Source organism: Bombyx mandarina, chromosome 17, assembly GCF_030267445.1.
Source record: "Bombyx mandarina strain Sakado chromosome 17, ASM3026744v2".
NCBI classification, from domain to species: domain Eukaryota; kingdom Metazoa; phylum Arthropoda; class Insecta; order Lepidoptera; family Bombycidae; genus Bombyx; species Bombyx mandarina.
In genome coordinates this window covers 1,874,757-1,885,719 of record NC_143223.1, presented here as the reverse complement: position 1 = coordinate 1,885,719, position 10,963 = coordinate 1,874,757, and the positions used below count along the sequence as shown (strand labels likewise).

Sequence of the window (10,963 nt, the reverse complement as noted above, 5' to 3'; positions counted from 1 at the left end):
TGAGGGGGCGCAGATCTTGATATTTTTTCGAGAATCGTGACGAGAGGTCATTCCTTCTTAATTAACAATGATTAATTTAACAATTAATTTGCTCATGTAACAATTCCAAATAAATTTCAATACACATTTGTTTAAGGCATTTTACATTTTATTAATACATTTCATTCGAAGATTAAAACGATAAGACGTCAGGTGGATAATTGATATTTAATCGTGTAATGGCCCCAGCTGTGCGTTTTGGGATGGTATTAGACAGCCACTCGGAAACCAATCGCGGCCTGATATTTTAAAAGTCTCGCAGCATCGAGAACTTTGTTTTGCGGAAAATGATGCTGCTAATTTTATTTCTGTGCATCGGAGCTGTTGCAGGGAGGAGGTCACCGCATGCAGAGTACATTGAAGAGCTGGAACAGAGTCTGGTTGGTACCCCAAGCGATGTGCTGGAAGATGCTAAACTCGACGTGGTAAGTGGGTTTATATAGTACCGAATTTTTTTATCGATTTTGGATGTTTATAGGCTGACAAGTCTATGGCAATTGTGAATATATTTAGTTGTTTCAATGACAACACATGTTTGACTCAATGCTTATTGCCAAAATAATGGTTTTCTTCATACGCGAGTATACTGCCATCCCGTAAGCATGAATGGGAAGTATTCATAGCCCGGTCAGGAGATTAATTATTAGCCGGGTCATAATTGAAAGGTATTTACTTCAAAACAGATGATACTGATCGACTGTAATGGAGTGTAAGATCCTTTCAGTTCCCTAAATGGAATATGTATAAGTACGAATTTAAAAAATATTGAACTAACGCGGCGGCTAGATCATTTGCATAAACATAATTAGTTTTAAATAGTAAATTGTCGTGTTATCGGTGCTTTTGCATGAGTAAAAATCATGTCATAGGATAATTTTGAAATGTATTTTCTGGGGCAATTTAATTTTATTATTTCCAGCCTGGTCTTCTAACCAAATACGGATATCCCTCCGAGATCCACAGTGTAGAAACAGAAGATGGTTACATACTGGAAATGCACCGTATTCCTCACGGTAGGAACGAAGGGAGCAGACCTGAGCAGAACAGACCTGTAGTCTTCCTGATGCATGGTCTTTTATCGTCTTCAGCTGACTTCTTGGTATTAGGGCCTGGTACTGCTTTAGGTAAATGAAATATAGTTTGATATTTTTACCGGCTTAGTTTTGCGCTTTTTCTAACTATTATATATTATTAATAAATAGTGCTAACTGCCGTTTGTTTTTTTATAAATAGAATCAAAAAAAAATGTAATAGAAATATATACGGTAGTTAACGCAATATTCAAATGTCGACGTATAAAACGTCTTAGTTTTTCGCCAACTCGGAGACTGTTAAGTACTCGAAACATCAGAAACAATTTAACGGCAATAAAAAATACGTGATTACATCGTAAAACTGGTTCTAAGTGGTGATTCGCACAGAGAAGATGTTAGCATTTTGTACCGTATGGGGGGTGCTTTGAGGAATTGTTTGAAATGATCCCATCATTTCGTTTTTATCATTGCACAGCCCGCCTCCGGAGTAGAGTTCATCCGTATTACCTGGAGCCATTGCGTTCGTTCGTAGTTGCGTTTCTAGCGATCTTTTTTGCCACGTACCATCCGGCTTTAGAATGAGCTCACATCCACGGTGCTCCCCAAGCGCTATGACCTTCTTCAAACGAGGCTTGTGGAGAGTACTTAACGGTAGGCGGCAGCTTCGTTTTGCCCCTGGCATTGCTGAATTCTATGGGTGAAGTTTTAATATTAAGTTAGAATTTTTACTGGTGGCCCGGAGGCCTTTCCAGTTTCACCAGGACAGGTGGGCGAGCAAAGGCTCAGCCAAGAGGGATGGTTTTTTTTTTTTTCCCTACCTAAGCTGATAGCCTTGAGAGGCTATTTCAGAGTAACCGTGGCTAGTAGGTGAGCTCACGGGGCTCAAACCTGACGACGATGCTAACACGAACCCTAGCAAGAGCCGTGCTTCGCAGAATCTACCACCGGATCGGAAACGCGACCCTCTGAGAAGATCCGGCGAGAAACTCAGTGGGCTGTGTCTGAGAGTTAATTTACTCGTCGAGCCCTTCGTCGCAAGCGACGGGTTCGACGAGAACGGTGACCGATGCTTGAAGTACCTAAAAGCACCGTTAGTGGATCGGGAGGATCCGAGATGACGTGTTTTGGGCGACGTCGACTGCTTTCCATTCTGTACGCAGGATCGGGAATGTAGTTACCGGCGGCCACGATGAGAGGGTTCTCGTGTCGTGCCGCTTTATACTTACTGACGGACTCTAAGTCCAGGTCGTCATGGAGGTCGACGTTCCTGACGAACCACGGGGCTCCGACGGCTATCCTGCAAAAACGGGATTGAATAATCTGAAAGCATTTTAAGTGAGTGCGGGCCGCGTGAGCGAACACTACACTTGCATATGTCATGACGGGGCGTATGCAAGTTTTGTAGAGTGTCACCTTATTTCTAAGAGACATTTTACTTCGCCTGCATATCATCGGGTAGAGACGTCCTAGTATGAAGGCGGCACGGTCGCGTACCGTCTTGATGTGAGGGCGGAATGTCATCCTACTGTCGAGGATGACGCCTAAATATTTGACCTTCGGGGCCCACGGCATGGGCTGGTCGAACATAGTGAGGAGGGATGGGATTTGCTAGCAGCTGCCCGAGCGCCTCCGAAGGAGACCTAACAACTCAAGAGCAACTGCTGCGCGAATGAATCTACTACCGGATCGTAATCGCGATCCGCTGAGAAGATCCGGCGAGAAACTCAACGAGCTGGTGCATGGGTTAGGTTGCACGTCGACTTCTTTGTTGAATTCGACGAGTACGGTTACCGGGGTTCCTCAGCCTGCTCCTAGGGTTAGAGCTGAAGGTATCTAATGCAAGAGTTATTGGATCTGATGGATCCGTAAGGACGTGTCTAGGGCGGCGACGGTGACTTGCTCCCGCGTGATCAGGATTCGGGGAGTAGTCAGCGGCGGCACCGATAAGACCATTATCATGACGCATAGCTTATCGAAGTAACGCTCCGACGCTGACTTCATGTGTTTGCGTATCGATTCGAGGCCCAGGTCGTCGTGTAGGTCAACGTTCCTCACGAACCACGGAGCCCCGACGGTTAACCTGCAAAAGTGGGATTGTAGGGATTGGATGGTGTCTATGTATGAGCGAGCCGCGTGAGCGAACACCACACTCACGTAAGTCATGACAGGCCTTATGCAAGTTTTGTAAAGCGTCACCTTGTTCCGAAGAGATTTACTCCGTTTACATATAACCGATAATAAACGCGGCACGATCGCGGACTGTTTTAATATGCGGGCGGAATGTCATAGATGCATCCAGGGTCACTCCCAGGTACTTGACCTTCCTGGCCCAGGGAATAGGTTGGCCAAAGAGGGTGATCGGGGGTGTGAGATGTCTCCTCCTAATGCGGGAGGAAATTCCTATAGAGTTTCCCCTTTAAAATAGCACCGCTGTACTTTTCACTGGGTTGATGTCTATGCGCCATTTTCGAAACCACTGTCCGATGGTCATGGCTGCGCTCTGGAGCTTACTCGCTAGGGTCGAAGGTAACCACTCACTATCAGGAGGGGTGTAGGCGCGTCTGCCTACAAGGGCAATACAAAATAAATAAAATATCCGGCATTGGTGCCGCGACGGAACTCTTATTCCATAATTATTAATTAATTATATAATTTGAAGTCGTCGTGGCCTAAAGGATAAGACGTCCGGTGCATACGTATTGAGCGATGCACCGGTATTCGAATCTCAGGCGGGTACCATTTTTTCTAATGAAATACGTACTCAATAGGCCCTGGTAACAATTTAACACCAGGCGAGCCGCCCGACAGTTCTCCATCCAGGAAATGAACAAATATACGTTAAAATGATAACTAGGTACAAGATCATGGCCGGAAACATTCAAGAATCTTCTGTTTCTTCATCTTTCCAAAATAAATAATAACAAAGCAACAAAACCAAATTTATAATAATTTTTAATTAAATATTCTTTACCTAGAAAAGGATGTCGGTTACATTTTTTTATCATCAATCAGTTGTGTTGAATCAATCATAACTACATAATATTATCTTAGTCTTAAATACCATTTGACATAAATAATTAATTAATTAAGTAGATTGCTCTTTGCTACACCAGCATTTGGATCATTTTAAGTTTTTAGTTTGACATAAGGCTTACTTAATTGAATGCTTTTGTGGCGCCAAATAGTTGTACTATTTTGCAATAATAAAGATTTAAATAAATTCGATATATTTTACAAATAACTAGAAGATATTACTTGACCGCGCTGAACTTTTTGAAGTCGTTGTGGCTTAAATAATGTGTTTTAGGGCTCTAATAGTTACATAAGTCGTTGAAACATTAAAGTATTTAAGATAACGGTGAACCATCAAATATGTAGGAACGCAACGCTGTATCGGTGGATTGGCAATGTCATCCCGCGCAGTATTTTTTTTTTATTGGCCGTGTAGGCAGACGAGCGTATGCTGTATGGCCCACCTGATGGTGAGTGGTTACCGTCGCCCATGGACTTCAGCAATGCCAGGGGCAGAGCCAAGCTGCTGCCAACCGTTAGTTGCCATAATCCAGCTAATTTATGCCCTAAAGCAGTCGTGAAAGACTTTGAGCGCATGTCCCAAGGCGTGTAAAGATACATTTGGAAGGCGGTGACCTCGTTCATCCAGTTAATGCATTACACTGCCTTCATATATAACTCCTAACACGACGAATTCAATGCTTCCTTTGTAAACAGCGACGTAGCGATCTTAAAGCGCGCCCTGGGCACAATATCTTTTAGCGCCCCCCCATTGGAAAACCATATGTTATATGTAAATAATATAGTCGCAAATTAATAAATAAAGTCATAGAAAACAAGACTAGATTTTGAAATGTAAGATGGTCATCTAGAATTACATAGTTCAAAAGATACATCATATAATTTATTTTATTAATTTTTAAAGGAATATTCAAAAAACAATAACAACTTTGAATTAGATTTATACACAATATTGGCGTTCCTTTTTTTTACGAATTAACATATATTATTAGGCACTAAATTTAAAATATATTTTTCAAGAATCAATTAAACTAAAAATAAAAATTATCCAGCATTTTTATGTTTTTCGGACCATTTGGCACTCCTCTGTGAGTAACGCCCTGGGTATGATGTTCCCTTTGCTCCCCCCTCGCTACCCCACTGTTTGTATAATGTATAATGTGTTGTATATGTAAACTCCCTTCATGTACAAGTGTGATGGTGGTTTTCAGGTTACATCCTATCCGACGCCGGCTATGATGTCTGGTTGGGTAACGCTCGTGGTAACTTCTACTCTCGCAAGCACAGACGTTACAATCCAGACAGCCTCATCACTCAGAGATTTTGGAAGTTCAGCTGGGACGAAATAGGCAATTACGACCTACCGGCCATGATAGATTACGTTTTAGAGGTCACCGGGCAACAGAAAGTTCACTATGTCGGTCATTCCCAAGGCGGAACCACGTTTTTGGTGTTAAATTCGTTAAGACCGGAATATAATGAGAAGTTCATCTCCTTCCAAGGGTTGGCACCTGCTTCCTTCTTCACTTACAATGAACATTCAACTTTCAACGCTCTGGCGCCGTATGAAAATGTTCTTGAGGTACCTTCGTGTTTGTGGTTTTATTGTGCTGTTTGTCTTAGATGTGTGTATGATAGAAAATATATATATACTAATATTATAAAGTTGAATAGTTTATTTGTTTGAACGCGCTAATAATCAGGAACTACTGGTCCGATTTGAAAAATTCTTTCAGTGTTAGATAGCCCTTTTATCGAGGAAGGTTAAAGGTTATATAACATCATGCTAAGACCAATGCAAGCGGAGCACCAATAAAGAATGTTTCAAAATCGGGGTTTTAATCCCTTTTGAGAGATTCCACTGCGTGCGCTGCGGAAATGATTAAAGTTTCACTAAAGTAATGTATGAGAGAATTGTTCCCCTTTAAAGGATCTAAAAAAAGTCCGCGACAGCATATGTCTATATATTAAGGTTGGCTCACTATAACGTTTTTTATGTTAAACAAATTTGTTCTAAAATAGAACATTATTTGTGAACTATTCCACGCGGACGAACTCGCGGGCAAAAGCTAGTATCTATATAAATGGTATGTGTAATTCAATATAAGTGTATTTAACATGTCTGCCCTGCAACTTGAAAGTGCTTTCAGCGGTTGGCAGCGGCTAGGCTGTACTCCCGGCAAGAGTGATTAATTATTCACCATCAGGTACACTACATTGCTTTCGAAGGAAAAAAGCTCTAAAATTTTTGCTTTTTGAGGGCAGATAGGTCACTGCCTGTATGGTGTTAAGAGTCTACTGGCCCATACAGACGTGAAGACGAGAAACCTTTCATTTTTAAGATATGAAGTCGATGTTGATGTTACTCATGCGGGTTTATATACAAGGTGTCTTTTGTGTACTACCAATCAATATACAAAATTTTCATACCTATAGGTTATCTGAGCACCTTATTTTGCTAACCGCTGATCCTACACTGCCGACTCAACGATTCTCTCTTATATTTAATAACAACCTAACTTTCCTCATTTGCATTCCATCTCCCAAATTCGATGATTCCGCCAAATTGTAAATCTAATTATATAAATGTGGTAAAATTTGTATTTTGTTAATATTCCACCTCAGCGACTCTTAACAAATAGTTCATTGAGAGGACTATGCCAGAAATCTTCCATCGTAGTTACCGCGGATTGTTCCAAACAAATTTGTCTTTTCAATGAACCATTAAAAATACACGCTCCTCCAAACTGCAGATCAATATTACATTCAATTCAATCATAAGTTATGTTAAATATGTCTAAAGTCATTTTTCACGGTTCTAGAGCGCAGCCTTTGCTATGGGTGTGGGTGAAATCTTTGGTAACAGGGAGTTTATGACCTGGTTCGCCACCAACCATTGCATCGAGGACTCAATTTTGTTTCCCTTATGCACCAACACGCTACCCGGTATTACTTCCTCTGAATATTTCAACTCGGTAAGTTTGGTGTCGATATCTGCGTAATTACTGGTGGTAGGACCTCTTGAGAGTCCGCGCGGGTAGGTACCACCACCCCGCCTATTTCTGCCGTGAAGCAGTAATGCGTTTCGGTTTGAAGTGTGGGGTAGCCGTTGTAACTATACTGAGACCTTAGAACTTATATCTCAAGGTGGGTGGTGGTTTACGTTGTAGATGTCTATGGGCTCTAGTAACCACTTAACACCAGGTGGGCTGTAAGCTCGTCCACGCATCTAAGCAATAAAAAATAAAAACGGAACGGAGATCCAGGAAAGGTTAAGCATGCGGTCAGTCGTAAAACTCACACCAAATCCCTATGCAGTGATAAGAGGACATGCTGCGTCAACTCCACATAATGTGGGATAATGAAAAGAAGAAGAATCCCTATAAGACCAGCTCACTTTGCTCTACAATACCGTGTATCTTGTTTAGAAATTTTACATGAATTAGGAAGGCTTTGAAGCTCATAAGAGGAGATTTAACGAGGTTATCGGAGTCCTTGGACACAATTGAATGCTGCCATCTGCCCATCTTGATATTTGACGAAAATTTACTGAGACCCTCCAATTTTAGGTTCTCATAATCAATGAATAGATTATTTCACTAACAAGTGCCTTCTCCCCAATTGCGACCAATAATTTTAACTGTACATTTTTGCAGACTTTGTTGCCACTGATCCTTGGCCACACCCCAGCCGGTGCATCCATCCGGCAAGTAGCCCATTATGGTCAGTGCATTCGTTTTGACGCCTTCCGCCGCTACGACCACGATCCGATCAGAAACCTCATCAACTACGGCCAATTGCAGCCACCGAACTATGACCTCAGTAAAATCACGGTCCCAGCTTATCTCCACTACGGCTTAAAGGACAGACAGGTCGACTACAGGGATCTTTACCTTTTGGCCAAGAAATTGCCATACACAATAGGCGTTTACAAAGTGGCGCGTGATAGCTTCAATCACTTCGATTTTCTTTGGGCCTCTGATGTCAAAGAAATGTTTTATGATAGGCTATTGGAGTACTTAAAACTTGCTGAAGAGTGATTTTTGTAATTTGGAAGAAAAAATATTTGTATTAGAAGCAAATGAGTATTAGATAGACATTAGATACTAGATTATGAAGATTTAGATAGGTATTGTGCAGGACGAAATCGATTTTAAATAGTTTTATCAAACAAATAGAATTAATATAGTTGATAAGTAATTACGTAACAAAAATGTATAATCTTAAATTATTTAATATGCAATATGTTAGTGTATCAGATCAGAGAATGTGAATAGACCAATAGGAACAATTCGTGGAGCGCTTTCACTACGGTAACATACAGATCAAGGGACCCTCCAAAAGTGGCGCGTCGATAGCGCGTCGCGAGATGGGGTACTGAAATAAATATAAAAGGATGGCCATTTATAGGCAAAAACAGTTCCCAGTGAATCTTCGACAAAAAACCATCAGCAAGATAGAACACAGTTCTCAGCAGATCATCAAGACAGAAACAGTTCCCAGTGAATCTTCGACAAAGAACCATCAGCAAGATAGAAACAGTTCTCAGCAGATCATCAAGACAGAAACAGTTCTCAGCAGATCATCAAGATAGAAACAGTTACCAGCAGTTCTCCGATAGTACAGTTACCACCAGTGAATCAGCTACCAGTGAACCAGACAATTACCTGTGAAACCTCGCTACAGAAGCCGATACCCATCGAAAGAAACAGCCGTCTTCTACCAGCGCACAAACAGACAGCAGAAAATATTATTACACGACTCGGAAACAGCCATACAGACCGGGTCGTGTACAGGTATATACAGTCAATAAAACTAGCAGGTAAATTTGAAATTATTATTTGTATATTATTGTACGATTAAACTAATAAAAATCAATAGTGTCCAAATTCTACATTCGTATGATGGACGTGCTTCATTTTTCGACAGAGACATTGCTACTTTGCATAGTCTGTGTTGTCATAACGAGTTGACAGCGAAATGTCAATTGTTGCTGTGATTTGTTTTATTCCACATTTTATTCACTGAAGTATGAAAACTAAAATATATATAAAGGTCTATGGTTTTAATTTGTCAATTTAGTGTTTCTTCAGGTTTAAATGTGTAATAACAGTTATAACGGAACGTAATTTCCGAACGTGCGATACCGCCCCCGCCGCCGCCTTACCGCCCGCTGAGACAGAGCTCTCTGAGCGCGAAAACACGCCCTCAGCGCGCGCGACGACGACCAGTAAAATATTGCGAGTCTTAGTTTAACTGTACGATTCTCAACTCATTTTGTATTTTATGTTAGTTATTGTGTCGCTTTTTATATTAAAACCTCATACCAAATCAGTGTAAACATTATTTCTATATCATCTTCGCCAACAGCCCGGAACAACGAACTCACAAACACTCACAAAAGTCCCGCCAGTCGGACTTGTAGTGTTAAAAATGGCGCCCAACGTGGGGCTGTGAAGTGATATTTATAAGAAATTATTGTGCCTGCATGAACGATTTGTGTTTTCCTGACTTTACCGACTAAACCGTCGTCAAATAATGCCGCCGAAGAAGATGCCCAATTCCGAGGAGCGCGACGCGAGAGCCGCGTCGCCGCCCCACGCGCCGTCGAGTGACGCGCCGCCCGCCAGTGTTTGCTTCCGCCCGGAAGACATCACCATGCTGATCGACACCCTTCAACGAACGCAGCTAGACGCGTTCCGGGAGCTGTTAGATAGCGTCAGGCAGTCGGCGACTCCTACATTCGACCATCGGCCCGCCAACAACTTCAGCCGCTGTAAATCTGTATTCAGCGGACGCGCAGACGAGTCAGTAGAAGGTTTTATCGACGCAATAGAATCGTACAGAGACGCCGCCAATGTTCCCGATGACGTAGCAGTAAAAGGCATCTCCATGTTGCTGACACACACCGCCGCTACCTGGTGGCAGGGTATCAAGCATCAAGTTTCTACATGGGAAGACGTCATCTCAAATCTACGAAGTGCTTTTGGTGATCGCCGCCCACCCCACAGAATTTATGTCGATCTATTCGCAGACGGCCAGCAGCCTATGGAGAAAACCGACCTGTTTGTCGCCAGGGCTCGAGCACTCCTCGCGAAGCTACCTCGAGGCGACCTATGTGAAAAAGTGGAGCTCGATATGATATACGGATTACTGCATCATAAAATTCGTAAACGCCTTCGTAGAGAGGAAATCACCAGTTTCAATGTTCTCCTGCAAAAAGCACGAAGTATTGAGGATTCTACGAAAGAAGCGCATACTTCAAACGCCGTCGCCGAGACATCAAAGGGTGCCGCCGCCGCCGCCCGCGCTCGACTCGAGCCGCCGCGCCGCGGCCTGCAACGCAGCGTGTACCTACGGCCGCTGTAGAAGTTTCCCCGCGCCAACGTTCGTCAGGCGATAACGCCGACGCCACTCCGACCGCCGAAAAACCCGAGAAACGTCGATACTGTGTTTATTGTAAAAGTTACGGTCATACGCGTGATCAGTGTCGTAAATTGTTATTAAAACAAACCGCGAATGACAGTAATGACAACGTAGTTAGTAAAGTAAATAATATTAAATGTTACGGTTGCGGCGCGAGCGGAGTCATACGTTCTAATTGTTCCAAATGTAATTCAAATTTTAACGCGGTCGATTTTATTCAAATACCGCGAACGCGATCGCGAAGTACAACGACCGCTGAGACATCAGCTGTTGGTAAGCCGTCCGCCCAGGTGAGTAATTTGGCAAGTTTACCTATGGTTTTTACTGGGGCTGTACCTGACTTGTGTTTATCCAGTAGTGTTCATACCGAGCGCCCAAATTATGTTAATTCATCGCTACACACTGCTCAGCTAAGTTTGGTATCATGTAAT

General features: G+C 42.5%; 1 protein-coding gene across 1 annotated transcript; it reads left to right on the top strand.

Annotated features, from left to right (window-relative positions):
* On the top strand, nt 1-9,447 carry LOC114241296 (lipase 1). Its single transcript, XM_028172081.2, has 5 exons — nt 1-464; nt 959-1,163; nt 5,318-5,688; nt 6,929-7,081; nt 7,763-9,447. The coding sequence occupies exons 1-5, from the start codon at nt 327-329 to the stop codon at nt 8,144-8,146; spliced, it is 1,251 nt and encodes a 416-aa protein (XP_028027882.2). The 5' UTR covers nt 1-326; the 3' UTR covers nt 8,147-9,447.
* The last annotated feature ends 1,516 nt before the right edge of the window (nt 9,448-10,963 follow it).

Coding starts and splice junctions, on each gene's coding strand:
- LOC114241296 (XM_028172081.2), top strand. CDS start 327: ATGATGCTGCTAATTTTATTTCTGTGCATCGGAGCTGTTGCAGGGAGG. Junction 465..958: donor AAGATGCTAAACTCGACGTG/GTAAGTGGGTTT, acceptor TATTATTTCCAG/CCTGGTCTTCTAACCAAATA. Junction 5,689..6,928: donor CGTATGAAAATGTTCTTGAG/GTACCTTCGTGT, acceptor TCACGGTTCTAG/AGCGCAGCCTTTGCTATGGG.